The sequence below is a fragment of the Nicotiana tabacum genome, chromosome 3 (genome assembly GCF_000715075.1).
Source record: "Nicotiana tabacum cultivar K326 chromosome 3, ASM71507v2, whole genome shotgun sequence".
NCBI lineage: Eukaryota > Viridiplantae > Streptophyta > Magnoliopsida > Solanales > Solanaceae > Nicotiana > Nicotiana tabacum.
The window spans coordinates 112,828,336-112,848,571 of NC_134082.1; the positions used below are offsets into that span (position 1 = coordinate 112,828,336).

Below are 20,236 nucleotides of genomic sequence, written 5' to 3' on the forward strand. Positions count from 1 at the left end.
TATTAATTGGATTCTTATACAAAATATAGGGTTTGAATAAAAGTTACTGGGTTCGGCCGTACCCGCAACCAACGGTGTAGCTCTGCCCCTGCTTAAAGGTGTATACGAATATTGTTGCAATGAAGTTCACGGTGAAATTAATAAATGAGTAAGTTTATTATATGCAGCTCGTATAACTTGTGATTTGTATCTCTAGTGTTTCCCCATGTAACTCTAGATGGCTTAAAAAAAAAAAAAAAAAAAGATTAAAGTAGGAGGTGATAAATGGAGAAAACAAAAGTAAAAAAAGTAGAAAGTGATGGTTTATTTCTTTAGTGATGGGAAATAAATCCATAAATATCGGCTGATGAGGGAAAAGGAAAGCTTACGCCGAAAGAAAGAAGTGGATCAAAGGCCTAAAAGGTGGTCAAAATTATCGCAATTTGCGAGTAAGCCCGTAAATACCGCATACCTATATAGGCACTCTCCTTTCATTTCTCACTTTGTCCAGTCCTTTGTAGTATTAGTGTGTAAAACAACAGAGGAGATGGAGTCAAGACTTAGAAGAATAATCCCACAACTCTGTTGTACACAGAAGAATAACCAAAAGTTTCTTAGCATAAATCTAGCCACAAGCTATCCTAACCTTAATGAGCAAGTCAAGGCATGAATTTTCTTTTCTTTTGTCTCCACTACCTTCATGTGTTTCTCTATTCTTGGCCCCATATGCCACTTTTGTTTTTTTTCTTCTACCTCAAAATCAAGATCATAGAGTATATCATGCCGAAATCACATGGAATGGTTCTTGTTCCGTTCATTCTTTTATTAATTTCAACAAATATGGTAGCCCAAAAATCTATTGTGTTTGGGTTCATTGATCATGATCAAGTTTCAAAAAGACCTGATCCTCTGCACCAGTTCAAGTTATATAACGGAACTTATAATCTTGGCAACAAGCACTATTGGGCTGTAAGTTTTATTTATAATGAAATAAATTAAAAAAGTTAGTACATATTTTTGATAGCTAACAAGGGAAGCTGCTGATATGTGTATTTGTTTTTCTTCCTGAAATTTATAGTCTGCGGCTTTCACAGGCATTCACGGCTATGCAATTGCTGGGATTTGGTTATTTTTTGGATTGGGATTTGGGAGTTATATGATATATAAGTATTTTCATGGCAACTCAGCAACTCCAATTGTTGACTATCCACCTTCTTCCTACATTTTGATGTTTTTGCTCGTTCTTCTGTTTACCATTCTTGCCATGTAAGCTGTGCTTATTTCTTGGTTTTTGGATTTCGACTATCAAGTATGTTGGAGAACTATTTTTGAACTGATTCTGTGCTCTGTTACAATTTTAGAAAGAAAATACACAAACACACACACGTTTGTTAAGATGAGAAGGAAGTTGTTTCAGGAAATAACTTTAGTAGTAGTAAATAATATCGTATTCTTAAGTAAATAAGTAAAAGGACACGTTGATTACAAAGCCAGAATTTTGCTTGTTATCTTGCTAACAACTTTGTGTATGCATTATGGAAACCACTCTAGAAGTTTTCTATTCATGAATTATTCGTATTTATGTTGGAGTAAGTTGTCTTGTCTTATTTTCACGCAACTAGTTCACTTATTACGGAAAGTTAACACTGTCAATACAAAGAAGTTCAAAGTCATTATTAAATGCATTTTTCTCCGATGAATTAAGGGAAAATATATTGTACAGCTGCTCTCAAAATAATAGCCAAAAAACCGTATATTTTTTGTATCAATATACATTTTATATGTTATATACAAAAACTATACAAATTTTATAGATGTCTACCTAATCTCTTAACTAAAATAGCCGACGGATATATAATATATGTATAACAGCGTGTAATCAATGCATACCGTTAGAAAAAAATAAACATTGAATCTGACCGGCTATTTGTGTAACAATCCCTTTCTTCTCCCCTAGTTGAAATGATGATTAATGACGTCTGGTAAAATGGGAATAAAGTAGAAATTACAACACATTTCATTCATGTTAAGTTTTACGAGAGGAGTAAAAGAAGAAGACCGATTGATGTGTCTACTTTTTTGGTTTGGAAGAATTGCAAGCAGTGTTATTTTGGCAGCAAATAATGGTTTTGAACATAGAGTGGAAACGCTTCGCCAAACAATTTTTGATGCTGGTGGGGATACTCGTCATACCATTAGAAGAGTAATAAAGGTTTTGCTAAATATGCAAACTGCTTTAAGCCCTTATGATTCAGTAGCAAACCAGATGTTGAATGTTACAACTCATAGGCTTCGAAGAGGATCTATTATGATTCAACAGTTTGTTGACAAAACCAGACATTCAAGTAATGAAGCAATTACAAGTCTGTAAGTCATGACTTCATTCCCTGTGCTATTGCCCTTCTTATGTTCAATATATCTCTTTCATTAACCTATTGCTCTGTTCTGCAGGTATGTTGCAAATATTGTTGTTGTGACTGTCAATTTGGTATTTTTGGTTAGTGCATTAGGTGAGATTCATTGCATAAATTTTTAGTCTTATTAGAATGTTTGAAACTAAACATACTTCAATTCAATGTTTGGGTGTCAAACTAGAGAGCTAGTGATTTTGTGTGAGTTATAATAATATAAGCGAGTGTTACACAATTTCTACTTTTGCTATTGCTTTTTTCTCTTTAGTTCTTTCTAACGTACGTGTAAATCGATCGATGACATGGTTAGACTAATGGAATGCTGCTTTGGCTCAGTTTTGCTCATTTGGCATTGGCCTCTTGGATTTATAATGTAAGTGAGATTTTGGCACTTCTAATCACCTTTATATTATGAGGAAGCCTAAACTGCTGTTAATCTTTATTATTGTGTTTAATTTTAGAATAATCTTTTGCTGCTGGATTTTGACAACTCTGAGTTGGGTGCTGACTGGCTTTGATTTCTTCTCCCATACGTGAGCACATATCCTACTCTCCCTCTCAATTAAGGTTATTTTTCATATTATGTACCATATATAACTTTAGTACATGTTACATATGTAGCTTTGCAGAAGACACGTGCTCAGCTTTAGAGGACTTTCAACAGAACCCTAAGAACAATAGCTTGCAACTTATACTTCCCTGTGCAGAAGCTGGAACTTCTGATAAAACATTGGCGCAGATTGGCTCCACTGTTCACAATTTCATAACTCAGGTACTGTTATCTACTCCCATTATAGAAGAAACAATACACACAGCATTACTGAGTCAGATTTTTTTGTTTTTTTGTTTTTGCTGTTGATTTCCAGCTAAATTCTAAGCTGACAGAGGTGCAAGGATTAGGATTAAATGATATGGGGGAAAATAACTCAGGAAAAAGAGGAATTTGCGACCCCTTCTCCGGTGCACCTAATTTCAGCTTCACACCTGATCTCTGCCCTAAGGATACTATTCCAATTGGAGAACTGAAATATGTAAGTTTTAGGCAGTATCTTACACAACATGAATAAGAATCTTTATGGCTCATCTAGTCTAGTTAAATATTGGAAATTTCTTCCTGTTTCCGTATCACAATGCTATTGCATTCGAATTTTTAGTTATATACACAAACAGTTCAATTCAATTCCGGTTATAACATGTTATTACTATTGTCACGTTACTATAGGCTCTATATGAAAAGTTAACCGTTATTGTCAGTCAATTCACAAAATTTAAATTCATTTATTTCTTCCCCATTTTCTTCCATCTGTCAAGGTTATAGCTTTACAAAGGATTTTAACATTTGATCTCTTATACACACTACCGGTGTAAATAATTTTTGCACTATTAGTATATTTTAACCTAGATTACCTATTTTATTTTTCTAAAGTTATGAATCCCACAAACTATGGACGATTACCTGTAGTAACTTGATAGTATATCTTATGTTGTCATTGTAAAAAAAAATTGAACTCTATTAAGAATGCTTATGTTTGCCTGTAGGTTCTGTCAAGAGTCACATGTTATGGAGAAAATTCTACAGGTGATTGCTTGGGTGAAGGAAGATTCATTCCACAGGCCTCATCTGTGGTGTTATTTGCTTACACTGAATCTATTCAAGACCTAATAGAAATATTCCCTGATTTATTGAGCCTAACTCAGTGCTCCACAGTAAAACAAGCATTTTCCAACATTTTACAGCACCAATGCAGGCCATTTAGAATTTCAGCACGAATACTATGGTCATCTATGTTGTCACTTTCTATTATTATGGTACTTCTGGTATTAACTTGGATAGTAAAAGCTCATCAAGAAAGAGGAAGAAGCTTTGATACGTGTTCCATTGTCCCTAAATCCGTCTAACATGCCAAGAAACTTGGCCAAAAAACAGATAATTGTGCAGGCAATGTAAAGATGTAGATGGTTTGCCTTTTTTTCTTTTGATAATTATAGTTGAAGTATACGGTATACTCTTTCCCCTGAAGTCGCAAGACGCCAAACAAATGGGGGTTAAGCTATACAAGAAATATAGAATATCTACCAAAAATGTACTTGGTTTATTAATTGGTTCTTGATGGGTACTCGAGGCTAAGTGTTGGCCATGTATATTTGCTAACTTTGCAGATTTGATACGCTACCTCTTGATTAATTTTAGTTCTGTCTGTTAGTTGGATTGTTTTGAAGGTTACTGGATCACTTTCTGCAGATTGGTAAAAAGCTTTAGAAAAAAATATCAGCAGCATTTAGTGTTTGCACTAAAAAAATATAAGACATGTCACACATATGAATATTTTATCGCTTGATTATAATTAAATGATATATATTTTTTATTTATTAATTTACAATTTTCAAAGTTAAATTGTTATTATATGGTATAAACTCCAGAGTTCGAATGAGTATTTTTCCTAGAACATACATGATGACAATGCACAATTAGTGTAACATTCCTCAAATCTATTGTTTACCTCGAAAAATTTGAGTAACAATTAAAGGTGATCTGTGGTTTTAAAGATATGTGATTTATTCCAATACTAGTGAATATACAAGTAATATTAGATTTAAATAAGAAGAATTGATGAACTAAACCAGTGTTGTTAGAGCAACGGGGACCTCGAGCTCGATTATCTCGGGGGCCTCGAGGCGAGTTAAAGAGCAAATAAAGTAAGAACAATAAAATTAAAATAATAAAGCTGAAGAACAATTGTGGAGCACGAGAAAAGCAAAGTAGAATATTTTATTGCAGTGATAATATGTTCTTTACAAATGATTGGGGTCCCCTTTATATAGGAGGAGAAAACCCCAATATAGTACATTTCTAATTGTGGTAAAGAATTCTATTGGTACAGCTATATAACGACCTAGTACGGACCTGTACCAACTCGTACAAATCTTATCCTTAGATATTTATGCTTTTAAAAAATTCCCCCTTTTTCTTGAGTGTCATCGAAATTATACTGTCCTCGAGGCAGATCATGACAGGTCTCCGATTGGCTTCTCGAGGTGCGCATATCCGGCCAGGCTCGATTCTTACTTCGAGCTTCCGAACTCGAGCTTGGGGTATGATCAAGTCTTCGAAATCGAGCTTTCCGATTTAGACCGTATACAGATAGTCCCCACGTTTCTTAGAATGACATGATATGAAACGATTTGAATTTCCGAAGTCCTTCATGATGGCATCACTCTTATGACGTAAGCGTTGAAATGACCGAAGCGTCCCGTCGGTTCTCTTCCCCAAAAAGCATTAAATGCACGTCAGAGCCGGTCGGCCATCAATATTAACGAATCGTCGCCGTCTTCCTCTATATATACTTGTTTCTCATTAAGAACTTTTCCACCTTGCAACACCTATTTTCCTCTATACGTTTCCTTTTCACCACCAGTTTCTCCGACGTATTAGCTCAAAACCTCGCCGATTTATTCATTTCTTCCTTCTTTTTTTAAAGAACCGATGGCAAAAACTTCCAAGTCTGTTCCTCAGAAAGAAGGAACCTCCACTTCTACTTCCCGTCCGGCCGGTGGTAAACCACCGGCGCTTCACGAGATCGTACCGAGCAGTTTTTCCTTGAAAAAAGACTTTATAGTTGAGAACCCTCCCGATGTCCCTGGCCATCGAGAGCATGTATCGAGGTACATAAGGCCAATTGAGAAAGAACTCCTCGACGCTGTGAGGAGAGAGTGCAAATGGGAAGAGAAGGTCGTTCTGCAAATACCTTCTTGTGAGGAGGACATCACAACTTACGTAAATGGGTTCCTAAGTGTGTATACATACCCCTTTACGTTGGGTCCTCTCGATCCGCTCATGCTTGAATTCTGCCAAAGATATCAAGTCACCTTGGGTCAGATTCATCCATCCTTTTGGCGGATCGTAATGATGATGAGGTTTTTCATTGAAAAGGACGGGCTCGAGTTCACCCTCAGCCACCTCATCCGATTATATCGACCTCAACATTTTCGAGGTTTAATCAAACTCCAACGCCAATTAACCAATTCCTTCTTTGCCAGTAACGACGAAGACAAGGATCGAGGTTGGATGATCTGGTTCATCCGGGTAAGGACCGTCGATGTTATTCCCAAGGAGTCCCTTTCGAGCGTGAGTGGAATTCTTTGCTTTAGTTCTTTTCCATAAATTTTGCTAAACTTCGCATAATTATTCCTTTCCCTTTTCCGCAGCGGTCTCGTGGATGCCTAATGTGGTCCTCGATCTCGAGGTCTGGGTTCGCAAACTAGCTGCTACTTCATCATACGACAAACGCAAGTGGCGAAACTTGTCGAAGGGCAAGTGGGAGGCGAAACACCATGGTACGCGTTATAATGTTTTCTTTCCTTATTAAGAATGTCTTTCTTCATGCGACCTAATTCCTCCATCGCAGGTATTGGTGAGTTCTTCAAGATGAGGCTGCCCCCTTCCGGGGAGGAAGTAGGATCTTCGGCTCCAAAGCCAAAGAAGGATAACAAGAGAAAAGGGTCCTCGAATATCAAGGACACTCAAAGCCAAGAAAAGACCGCTCGGAGGCGCAGGAAAAGCGTCGTCATCAATATGGATATTGACTCGGTCCACCAGTTCATGGACAATAATGGTGACGAGATGGAGGGTTCGACATTAGTGACTCGAACCAGGAAATCTTCCGTAGATATCAAGACTGCTGAGATCGGGGCCTCTAGCCTCGAGAAAGTAACTTTAAAAGAAAAGGGGGATGAAGGCCCTGCATCACCTGACGCGGTAACTGCTTCTCAAACTTCTAGAAATACCCCAAAGGGAGCAAGCTTCAAAGCTCCTTTGCCTAAATAGAGCACCTCGGGCGATCTCCCCGAGGCCATGACAGTAGGTTATTCGTCGTCATTTTCAGCCTTCTCCGAGGATGCCATTAGGGATGCTCAGAACTTGAAGGCGTCCGAGCTAGGAGGAGTCCCGAGTGAAAATGACCTCTTCCAGGGTTGCTTTGCTGGGGTCGGATGCAAGCTCAATCTTCGAGGAGGCTCAATGTCTTTGCTCAATTGTAAGTTTTTAGTGGCACTGCAATTTCTCTGACGTCATACTTTCCTATTTTGTCTAATCAATCTTTCCTTTCTATAGGCCTTCGATAAACTTAAGACCGAGTTGCGTCATTGTGAAGTCGAGTTGCGTAGAGCTTCGAATAAGGAGAAAACCCTTAGGCTTCTCCTCGACAAAAAGGAGGAAGAACTGAAGCATCTTCGATCGGAGTTGACCAAAGCTCGGGAATACGAAAATGAGTTAGAAAAGCAGGTAACCTCTGTTCTGAAAAAATACGGGCTACCTCTCCCGTCTTCGGAGGCTAATACTTCACTGTCACAGCTGCATCAAAAGCTAGATATGATTGGGTAGCTTCGGGGCGAGGTAGATCAAGTTCGAGCTGAGTGCAATAATTCGAAGGCAAAGATGGACACCCTCGTTGTGGCTAAAAATGATGCACTGCGAAGGTATTGACCCTCGAGGTTCAACTTCAAAATGCTCAAGGGAGCAACTTGATTTAGGCTAGCAGAATAGCCGAGCTCGAGGTTGGTCTTGCGAAGGCCAAAGCCGAAGTTGTGGAAGTTTGGGTCGAAGCCAAAGAAATACAAGCCAAGGCCGACAAGACGGTGGCCATCTATTTGAAGGATTCTACCGATGCTCAGATAGAGTTGACGGGGGCTTCCGACCGAGAGAAAAGAAGCAATGACTATGCCCAACGCCGATCCCGAAGGGAGACCCTAGAAGAGATCCATGCTAAGGGCTTTGATCTTTTCGAGAAGATAGAGCAAGCTAAGGCAGATGAGGCTGATGCCAAATTTGTCCTTTCCTCCGACAATGATGATGACGTCGAAGATGATGAAGAGGAGGGGGTTTCCGAATAGCTACCCCAGGGGAAGATGTTGGTCCTGGGGGAGGGGGGATGCCCCTTCGGCGTAGGTAGAAATTTTTTCTATCTTTTTGTAATTTTTTGCTTTGTAAGAATCCTATGTAATATCTTTTTACATATATAAAAAGGAAAGGAGTTTCCTTGATTGTTTGTCTTCAATTTTTCTTCAAAGTTTTCTTGATTTTTGATGCTATAATCTCTGAGCGTTGATTCAAATTCGGGGTAGAGTACACCCTCAAGTTTTGTGTTTTGATCAACGATCGATAATAGGTTACCACTTAAGGTTCCGAGCTGGGTTTTAGCTTAGGACTTTAGAGTCTGAGCTGGGTAAGGTCTCGAGCATGGTGTGCTTCGGCCTTTAAACTCTTTAAATATTGGCCCTTAGGCTCTTTTAGGTTGGACCTTTGGCTCTTTTGGGTTGGCCCTTAGGCTCTTTAGGTAGGGCCAGTTCGGCCTCTAAAATGGCTATAATTTTTCCCTCTTTCTCGCTAAAGACTTAGTGAAAATTTTGGTATGCCTTAGCATGTATTTTTGTATTCATTTTCGTTCGATTTTCTCGAAGGTTCGATTGATTGGAACCTCGTTTGTAATTTGATATGCAACGTTAATCGACTACCTTTTGAGGTTTTTTCGAAGGCCGATGTTATCGAAGCCTTTGCATTATTCGAGGGCTGATTTTATCGAAGCCCCTTATAATTTGCTTTTGCCAAGGGTAGCCTGATTTAACCAATTTTTTCAAAGTATTTGAAGGCCTTTAGTTTTATGGCGGAAGTCGGATGTCTCCGAGCCGCATTATTTCGGTTATAGCCTTTTCATATGACCGTAGTCTTTTATATGGTCGTAGCTTTTAGTCCCCGAGTGTGATGGCCTTGGCCTTAATATCGAGGGGATGCCTCTTTGAGGTCTTGTGAGCTCGAATGTGCCTCTTTGAGGTCTTATAAGTTCGAGTGTACGATGGCTCGATATGTCGATCGTCGATAACAGTCCCCCAGTGTTCGGGTGCATTTGGGGTTTTGGCCCTTGAGCCGTTAAATGTGAAAATAGTAGACTTCTTTGAGGCACAAAGTGTTTTTATATAATAAGAGTGCTTCTTCAAATAATGGATATGTGCATACATATTTTGCCGCAGGGGGATCGACTATTCTATATGGACACGGTTCATTTGGCCATTTGGCCCATTACAACATTTCTCTATCGAGGCCCTCCTTGGCATGAATTACTTTCTTCGAAGATGCGTCCTCCGAGGGTGATGCCCCCCCGTGTTCGAGGTTGATTGAAAAGAAGCCTTGAATACTTGTTGAATATTTCTTAGGTAGCATATAGGTGTTGCCTTGTTAAAAATCTTGCCAGTAAAATTCATTTTGGGATAAAACCCGATCTAAGGAAAAAAGAGTGCAACACATGCTTTAAAACCCAAGGTCTTCGAGCTGAAAGGTGCCTCGATGTTTCCAATCGAACATCTGCAAGGAGTTAGATTTAAATACGAATGGAAAAAGGGGAGGAATTGTCACGACCCAAACCGATAGGCCGCGACGGGCACCCAGTACCTTACTCAACCGAGTACCAACGTAACATATCTTTCTTATTACATCATCATATACATGTGACATACGGGCCTAATAGGGCAACATGATTATTTATAAACTCAAAACATAGGCCGACAAGGCCGTACAATCTTTCACGTACACGATATATGTCTACAAGCCTCTAAGGGTACATAAATGTCATAAAGATCGGGACAGAGTCCCGCCATATCAAACAATACACGTCTAAATCATACTAACTAAACAAGCAACTCCGAAGCAAATGGAGCGCACCAACGTCTTCCGCTGAACTGATAGCCTACTTGAAGGGCTCTAGACCTGTCTATCGGGACCTGCGGGCATGAAACGCAGCGTCCTCAGGCAAAAAGAGACGTTAGTACGAATAATGTACTGAGTATGTAAGGCATATAAATAAGTACATAACAGACATGGAGGAAATATATAGTAAATGACTCCACCTAAAAGTCTGAATAACTTTGTAAATCGTGAAATAATTATAGTATCATGTATATGCGTATGAATGTCATGTCGTGCATAGGTACATGTTTCATAACATCATCAGTCTCTGAGGGCATCCCATCATATCATCTTGGCCACTGTGGGCAAAATCATCAACGTATACCAGCTGATCAGGTGGTGGTGCGTATATAACGTCATAACCTTTCACATATCTCATATACATATATATACATACATATATATGCGTATATAACACCGTCTGAGTCATGGGTCAATGTACATGAATGCAATGCATGAAAAGTACATTAATAAATCTTTCGTAATTTCATAAGACCATTTTGTCTTTGAGTAATATCATAAAGTAAACTCTTTTCAACTTTCGTATTTTTCTGGGACCCATGAACAGATGATAAAATATTATGACACATGGGAGAACAAGAATATACACATCTCTAGCATTTCTACGAATAGAATAATTTATGGAAGTTGTGCATTTACTCGTTTCGTTCGTTCGTATAGATTATGCCAAAAACAAAGAAGGGGTAACATTAACATACCTGAAGTAGGGAAAACTCCGTATAATATTCCGTTGAAAACATTCGTTGATTGAACAAAATTTGCCCAAGACTTGAATATCATATCGTAAGCAACCCCGTATGGACCATAAGTAGTCACTTGTATTCCTTTACTATCATATACATCTTCATGTTCATGCAACATTGGTAATATAAAAGCTATGACTTTGTCTCTATTCAAAGAAAGCCTGTTGAAGTTATCGCTTAAATATGTCTGTGTCAAGTGCTTTTCGAAGGGTTCACTGCATATTCCAAAGATTCCTCTTAAACTTTGTATTAGTGGAATTCTTGGCAATCTTTTGCTGAAGCTATCTATTGCCTATCACTTTTATATAAGACCTCTATTTAAATTAGAGTGGTTTTATGCCTTAAATGGTGTGGCCCCACATATCAATGACTAAGCCACATGATCTATTATTGTGCCACCTTTCAATTCTAATATAAGAATCACCCATTCTTGGAATAGGGGCGGCCACGTTCTCACCTTAGTATTTATCCAAATTTTTTAATTAATTTAATTAGGTAATATCCCGCTACCAGGTAATTAATCAATTACCCGCATAATTTAAAAATTGCATCAAATTACTTAAATTCTATTTATTTTTAATATACTTTATACCTTATACTACCGTGGTCATATGGTACCTTGCATGGTACTCATTTATAATTATCGGGTATTATCGCTCGAAATACCGCTCGACCCGTATTTTATCTCAAATGCCAAACTTGGACGAAAATTCGTTTCCTTTGAATTGCTTCCCCTCTCACCTTCACGAATTTACTTATTACTTATTTGAAATAGCATAATCCTTATAATCTCCGGATAATCTTTTCCTTGGAGTGATGTCAATTACCTTACGATAAATTTCACGTACAATACTATAGGGTACAACATCGTCGTAATGTAGTATTGCGGAACGTGACATCTCACTTTCGGTCTCTTATTAATTTATTTATGGCGTGTTTTCATGTACGAAAATATGGGGTGTAACAGGAAGTCATACCTCAGCAGTAATAGCGTTTGAGCAACGATATATTTCAATTGTTTGGTAGTTGCTCGCCTTCCATTGTGCTAAGTCTGTAGGATCCTTTCCCTATGACTCCGAGGACACGGTACGGTCCTTCCCAATTGGGGCCTAGTTTCCCTTCGTTTGGGTATCGAGTATCGAGGGTGACTTTCCTTAGGACTAAGTCCTCGACTCTGAAATATCGAAGGTTCGTCCTTCTATTGTAATACCTTTCGATCCTTTGTTTTTGCACGGCCATTCGAATTACTGCAGTCTCATGTTTTTCATCTAGTAGTTAGAGAGAAGTGTTCATAGCTTTGTGATTTGAGTCCTCGGTGGCATGCTAAAACCTGACACTAGGTTCCCCGACTTCAACCAGGATCAATGCTTCGGACCTGTATACCAAAGAAAACGGGGTCTCCCCCGTGCTCGACTTTGATGTCGTTAGATATGCCTATAACACCTTGGGCAATACTTATCTCAATTTCCCTTTTGCATCATCTAACCTTTTCTTTAAGTTTCGAATGATGGTTTTGTTTGTGGACTCGGCCTGACCATTTGCACTTGGGTGGTAAGGCGCTGATAGAATCATTTTGTGTTTATGGTCCTCGAGGAGTTTTGTTACTTTGATGCCGATGAATTGTTTTCCATTGTCACATGCTATTTCGGCAGGTATCCCGAACCGACATATGATGTGGTCCCATATGAAGTCGATGACTTCTTTTTCTTATATTCTCGAAGGCCTGTGCTTCTACCCATTTTGAGAAGTAGTCAGTCATAAATAAAATAAATTTAGTTTTACCTGGTGCCATTGGTAGGGGGCCGACGATGTCCATCCCCCATTTCATGAATGGCCACGGGGATAGGACTGAATGGAGTTGCTCACCGGGTTGATGGATTATCGGTGCAAATCTTTGGCATTTATCACACCTTCGAACGAACTCCTTGGTATCCTTTTCCATGCTATCCCAATAATACCCCGCTCTGATCTCCTTGCGAACCAAAGAGTTTGCACCAGAATTGTTCCCACAAGTGCCCTCGTGGATTTCTCGTAATACATAATCGGTGTCCCCGGGTCCCAAGCACACTGCCAGTGGTCCACCAAAGGTTCTTCTATACAACGTTCCATTTTCATTGAGTAAGAATCGAGCTGCTTTGGCTCGAAGTGCTCTCGACTCTTTTGGGTCCATGGGGAGCTTCCCGTGTTTCAAATAGTCGATGTACTTATTCCTCCAATCCCACGTTAAGCTTGTTGAATTAATTTCTGCATGGCCTTCCTTGACCACCGACCTCGATAGTTGGATGACATCCCCCGGGACAATATCATCTTCTTCAACCGATGACCCCAAGTTTGCAAGTGCATCGGCCTCGCTGTTCTGTTCTCGAGGTACGTGGTCCAGTGTCCATTCCTTGAAGCAGTGCAATGTCACTTGAAGCTTGTCTAAGTACCTCTGCATTCGATCTTCTCGAACCTCGAAGCTCCTGTTTACTTGATTTATTACCAAAAGGGAGTCACACTTTGCCTCGATGACCTCTGCTCCAAAGCCCTTGGCTAATTCTAGACCTGTAATCATGGCCTCATACTTGGCCTCATTATTAGTCAATTTAGAAGTTTTGATAGATTGCCTAATGACACTGCCCTTAGACGGTTTTATAACGATGCCGAGCCCGGATCCTTTCACATTCGAGGCACCGTCTGTGAAGAGGGTCCATACCCCCGATGACATACCTGTTTTCAGCAAGAGCTCCTTTTCTACTTCGGGTACAAAGGCAGGCGAAAAATTGGCTACGAAGTCTGCTAAAATTTGAGACTTGATAGCCGTCTGGGGCTGATACTCGATATTATACCCTCAAGTTCGATGGCCCATTTGGCCAACCGGCATGATAATTCGGGCTTATGCAAGATATTTCGAAGTGGGTATGTAGTCAATACACATATAGGATGACATTGAAAATATGGTTTTAACTTCCTAGATGCACTTATCAATGCAAGAACTAACTTTTCTAAATGGGGGTACATGGTTTCAGCATCTCCTAGGGTCTGACTCATATAATAGATAGGAAATTGTGTACCTTATTCTTCTCAAACCAACATGCCACTTACCGCCACCTCGGACATGGCTAAATACAAGTAGAGTGTTTCATCCTTCTTCGGAGTATGGAGCATGGGTGGGCTCAAGAGATACCATTTTAATTCTTCCAAGGCCTGTTAGCACTCCGAAGTCCATACGAAGTTGTTCTTCTTCTTGAGTAGGGAAAATAAGTAATGGCTACGATTTGATGACCTCGAGATAAATCGACCTAGGGCAGTTATCCTTCTGGTCAGCTGTTGTACGGCTTTCACATTGTTCACAATGGTGATTTCTTCGATGGCTTTGATTTTATCGGGGTTGATCTCGATCCCCCTGTTCGACACCATGAAGCCCAAGAACTTGCCCGAGTCGACTCCAAAGGCACATTTCTTGGGGTTGAGCTTCATGTTGTACTTTCTTAGGATATCGAACATCACCTACAAATGAGTCAAATGGTCCCCTGCGCGCAGGGACATAACTAGCATGTCATCAATATAAACTTCTATAGATTTGCCTATTTGATGTTCGAACATCTTATTGACTAGGCATTGATATGTGGCTCCTGCATATTTTAGCCCGAAGGGCATTACATTATAACAATACGTACCATACTTCGTGATGAACAAAGTCTTTTCCTGGTCCTCCGGGTTCAGTTGAATTTGGTTGTACCTGGAGTAGGCATCGAGAAAAGTAAGGATCCCGTGGCCGGCTATAGCATCGATCAAACGATCGATGTTGGGCAATGGGAAAAAATCTTTAGGGCATGCTTTGTTCAAATCTTTGTAGTCTACACACATTCTAAGTTAGTTCCCTTTTTTATGGACTACTACTACGTTAGCTAGCCATTCAGAATACTTTACTTCCCTAATGGACCCTATCTTCAAAAGTTTGGTTACCCCTTCTTTGATGAATGCATGCTTTACCTCGGACTGAGGTCTCCGCTTTTGCTTCACCGGTTTAAATCTGGGATCGACACTTAGTCGATGAGTAGTTATATCCGGTGGGATCCCTATCATATCTAAGTGAGACCAGGCAAAGCAATCAATGTTATCGATAAGAAATTGAATGAGTTTTTTCCTAAGTTCGAGGGTTAACCCCATCCCAAGGTATACCTTTCATTCTGGAAGATGCTCGATCAATATGGCTTTCTTGAGTTCTTCGACCGTGGACTTCATCGCATCCGATTCCCTGGGGGCAACAAAGGCTCGGGGGTGAGGAAATCTTCTTCTTCGTCCTCGACCACCTGTTCATCGGCCACCTGTCCCTCGGGCTCAACCAAGAGTATGGGCTGTGATTGCTATTTGGAGACCTGTTTGTCTTTTGACTTCTCCGATGTGGATTGTGTCGATACCGGTGCCAAATCGTGTACTGAAAACATCTCCTTAGCTGCATGCTGCTCTCCATATACTATTTTCACGCCATCTTTTGTTGGGAACTTCATCATTTGATGAAGGGTTGATGGCACTGCCCACATGTTATGGATCCACGGCCTTCCAAGTAAAGAATTATACCTCATATCTCCTTCGATGACATGAAACTTGGTGTCTTGTATGGTTCCGGCCACGTTGATTAGGAGGATTATTTCTCCCTTCGTCGTTTCACCAGCCATGTTGAATCCATTCACGACTCGGGAGGCAGGTATGATTTGGTCAAGCTGCCCGAGCTGCTCCACGACCCTTGATCTGCTTATATTTGCTGAACTAACTGGATCCACGAGAACACGTTTAACTTGAACTTTATTTAAAAGGATAGAAATTACCAGTGCATCGTTGTGAGGCTGAGATAAGGCCTCGATGTCTTCCTCGCTGAATGTGGGGGTGTCCTCGGGTATGTAGTCCCGAGTCCGTTTTTCTTTGTGATGGATACTTTGGTACATTTGAATATAGGTCCCTGTTGGACGTCGACTCCACCGATGATCATGTGAATGACATGTTGAGGTTCTTCAGGTTCATTCTTGTTTTCATCTCTTTCTCGGAAATGGTTTTTGGCTCGGTCGTTAAAAAATTCACGAAGATGCCCCTCGTTGAATAGCCGGGCTACCTCTTCTCTAAGCTATCTGCAATCCTCGGTCCTATGCCTATGAGCACCATGATACTTGCACATCAAGTTGGGGTTCCTCTGAGAAGGATCGGTCTATATAGGCTTGGGCTATTTAGTATCTCTAATTTTGCCAATTGCTAAAACGATACCCGAGGCATCGACACTTAAGATTTACTCCGATAATCGGGGTGCCTCCGCTGGTCCCAAATGCCTATCAAACCTGGTTTTGCTCATGAGCCCCCATGAAATTTGACCTTGATTTGCTCTTCGATCATTTCGAGGTATGATACGCCTTGGAATGTTCCTTCGATCCTCGATGTATGGATGATATCTTTCCTTATTCGTCCTTGACCCCCTGTCTGCATTTCCTGACTCCTTTGCTAGTAACCTACTTGGATAAACTGAGCCCGAGGGGGCTCCTAACTGGTCATCCTCGATCCTAATTTTTGATTCGTACCTGTTATGCACATCCGCCCAAGTCACGGCAGGATACTTGATCAAGTTATGCTTTAGCTACTTCGAAGCTATCGAACTTCATTTATTTAGCCCCTAAGTGAAGGCTTGTAAGGCCCAGTCATCGAAGACTGGCGGTAACTCCATTTGTGCTGAATGGAAATGGGACACAAACTCCTTCAACATCTCGTTCTCCCTTTGCTTTATTTTGAATACATCGGACTTCCTTGTTGCAACTTTTATGGCACCGGCGTGTGCCTTTACAAATGAATCTTCCAATATGGCAAACGAATCAATAAAGTTCGGGGGTAAGTTATGTTATCAAATCATGGAACCCTTAGACAGAGTTTCCCCAAACCTTTTTAGCAAACCAGACTCAATCTTATCGTCTTCCAAATCATTTCCTTTTATGCCACAAGTATATATGGTGATGTGCTCGTTGGGATCAGTGGTTCCGTTGTATTTTGGGATATCTGGAATCCGAAACTTCTTTGGGATGAGCTTCAGAGCCGCACTCTAGGGAAATGGTTTTTGCACGAACTTCTTCGAGTCTAGTCCTTTCAAAATCGGAGGTGCTCCCAGTATCTAGTCGACCCTAGAGTTGTATGTCTCCACCTTTTTGTCATTTTCTTCAATCTTCTTTTCTCTGGTCTCAATCCTTTTGGCGAGCTCTTTGAGCATTCTTATAACCGTGGAGTCAATCCCTGAGCAACTTTCAACGGGCCTTTCAAGCGATGGTTCAGCACGCCGAATGTTTACTGGTTCGGCTGTGTTTGGAGTTCTATTCAGACTCTAGAGTTGAGCGATGGCGACTTGCTGGGCTTGCAACATTTCGAATATCAACTGGAGGCTGACTCCTCTTTCTTCCATTCCTCGTGTTCTTTGGCAATCGGGTCGGGTTTCCCTGTGCGCATTCCCTATGAGGTCTGCACCTGAATCCGCGCTTAGAGCGTTATGCGAGCTGATATCAACCGGATCAATATTTGGCACTTGCTCAGGGATTAGGGGTGGTACACTGGCCCCTATACTGTTGTTTTCTCCAAGAGCTTCGTCGTCGTGAATAGGTGCATTATGTGTGCTAGACATGTCTAAGCCTGAGAATCAAAAAATCTTGACAAGAAAAAGTGTAAAGATAACATGTGTAACAAGAATTAGTAAAGAAATAATCACTATTATCTTTAGCCCCACGGTGGGCGCCAAACTGTTTACCTCGAAAAATCTGAGTAATAATTAAAGATGATTTGTGGGTTTAAAGATATGTGATTTATTCCAATACCAGTGAATATACATGTAATATTAGGTTTAAATAAGAAGAATTGATGAACCAAACCAATGTTGTTAGAGCAACGGGACCTCAAGCTCGATTATCCCGGGGGCCTTGAGGCGAGTTAAGAGCAAATAAAGTAAGAACAATAAAGTTAAAACAATAAAGCTTAAGAACAATTGTGGAGCACGAGAAAAGCAAAGTAGAATGTTCTATTGCAGTAGATAGTATGTTCTTTACAAATGATTGGGGTCCCCTTTATATAGGAGGAGAAAACCCCAATATAGTACATTCCTAATTGTGGTAAAGAATTCTATTGGTACAACAGTATAATAACCTAGTATGGACATGTACCAACTCGTACAAACCTTTATCCTTAGATATTATACCTTTGAGAAATTCCCGCTCTTTCTTGAGTTTCATCAAAATTATACTATTCTCGAGGTAGATCATGACGGGTCTTCAATTGGCTTCTCGAGGTGTGCATATCCCGGCCAGGCTCGATTCTTACTTCGAGCTTCCGAACTCGAGCTTGGGGTATGATCAAGTCTTCGAAATCGAGCTCTCCGATTTGGACCGTATACATCTATAAAAGTTTCAAAGCACGCTCAATATAGAATTTAATTTTTTTTATCTTGCCTTGAGTGCATAAATTTTTTACTTCTATTATTAATTTAAACCCTTATGATTGACTTTTGAGTTACTTCTCTATTTATAAATAATGTGATATACAAGCAGGGGAATATTAATAATTTTAATATTACTAAACATTAAAAATGAGTATCATTAATTATTAGTTAAGTTCAAATAATAAGCCTAAAAGCCCATAAAGTGGTTGTTGGAATGGCAAGAAACGTACTTTAAATTTAAAAGGGCAAAAGGCTTAAAAAGGACTTATTCAAAGCTACGAAACAGAGTGAAACAAAGGCAGCCTTGCTGTTTATACACGCGGGCAACGAAAAATTCTAGGCTTCTTTACAAATAACTAGTTCTTGAACGCAGGTATATAAAATTTTCTATTCTCAATTATCCTACAGTATAAGAATTGGATAGTCAATTCCCTCCTTTCTCTGTATCAACAGTAAGTTCAATGTTTAGGTGTGAAACTTTAAAATTAATTAAAATACATTGGTTATTGTAGAATCGATTGTTTGGCACATTTTAAACCCGTGAGGACCTAGGCCCAGAGTGGACAATACACTATCTGGTTGGGCTATTACAGATGGTATCAGAGCCACTATTGTGTCAGCCTTGCTGATGATGGGTCAAAGTTCAACTGAGTTTAGGCAAATCCTAGTTAGACGGGGCAAACCTCAGTGTTGAATCTAGGTGAATCCCATGTGGTGGAAAAAACCTCAGCGAGGATGCTGAGTCCATAAGAGGGGGTGTATGTAACACCCCCGGACTTTAGACAGAGTCTCACATCGACAAAACATAAGAAGGATGTTGGATATATAAATTAACAAGCCTTAGACGTCAAAATAGCATGGGCTAGCCAATTTTCAGACCGGTAATCCAAAAATAGCCAATATTTGTAAAGTCATTGAAAAATAGCCACTACTTTGCTGCAACACAAAAAGTTCTAGCATAATATACTGGAGATTGGTGCACCTGTGTATGAACTTCCAGTATATTATGTTGGAACTCTAACACACAGAAAGTTACATCATAATATACTAGAGATTGAAGCACCTATGTATGAACTTCCAGCATAATATGTTGGACCAGTATATTATACTGGAAGTCCAGTATATTGTCCAGTATAATATACTGGAGTATACTGAAAATCCAGTATATTATGCTGGAACTCCAGTATATTATGCTGGAATAGTTTTGGGATTTTGAACAATATTTTCGTTCAGCTTTATCTTTACATGAAAAATGGCTAAATTTCGATTACTTTTGAAACTGTGGCTATTTTTTAATGATCACTTGTAAATCTGGCTATTTTTAAATTTCACCCACCTTAGACCCTAGTAACATGTTTTAAACCCGTGAGGGCCCAGGCTCAGATCTAACAATATCACTAGTTGACTGGGCTGTTACAGATGGTATAAGAACATCTGGTTAATGGAGTCCTAGGGGTCTATGAAGCTGTGTCAGTAGAGTCTTATTTATGGGTATAAAGCGCGTTATACGTATAAATTGGAAGTTACCAGCATTTAGGAAAAGTTTCATTTTTTTCATGCTTTAGATCGTGTAGTAGAGCCTACCTCTAAGAAATTATGTAATGTATTCGTTTTTCCAAAACTCGCAGAAATGGCTCGTACTCGTAACTCTGACACCGACACTCAGGATATTGCTCAAGAAACTATTGCTACTATTGTGGCTCAAGGTAGAACTAAGAAGGCTTCAACTCAAAAAAGGAAGGGTAAATCCACAAAGAGGGTTCAAGTACCCCAGGTTGAACATGAAGAAGGGGTGGATCATGATGAGCAAGTACCTCAGGATCCAGTGCCACCCCCAATAGCAGTTCCGGCTCAAACAGTTATATCTCCAGAGGTGGGTCAGATGTTTAATGTTGTTAACAGTGCTATG

At 39.9% G+C, this 20,236-nt stretch overlaps 1 protein-coding gene across 1 annotated transcript; it reads left to right on the plus strand.

Moving 5' to 3' along the window:
• The first annotated feature begins 365 nt into the window (after positions 1–365).
• LOC107822726 (uncharacterized) lies at positions 366–4,575 on the plus strand. Its single transcript, XM_016649294.2, has 9 exons — positions 366–948; positions 1,058–1,245; positions 2,071–2,346; positions 2,431–2,489; positions 2,727–2,763; positions 2,852–2,923; positions 3,012–3,162; positions 3,257–3,421; positions 3,930–4,575. Exons 1-9 carry the CDS (start codon positions 646–648, stop codon positions 4,287–4,289), a joined length of 1,611 nt encoding a protein of 536 aa, XP_016504780.1. The 5' UTR covers positions 366–645; the 3' UTR covers positions 4,290–4,575.
• The last annotated feature ends 15,661 nt before the right edge of the window (positions 4,576–20,236 follow it).

Bases quoted from the DNA above. Each gene is read 5' to 3' on its own strand.
- LOC107822726 (XM_016649294.2), top strand. From the start codon at position 646: ATGAATTTTCTTTTCTTTTGTCTCCACTACCTTCATGTGTTTCTCTAT. The intron at 1,246-2,070 runs GTAAGCTGTGCT...TTGGTTTGGAAG, and splicing joins CTGTTTACCATTCTTGCCAT to AATTGCAAGCAGTGTTATTT. The intron at 2,347-2,430 runs GTAAGTCATGAC...TCTGTTCTGCAG, and splicing joins AATGAAGCAATTACAAGTCT to GTATGTTGCAAATATTGTTG.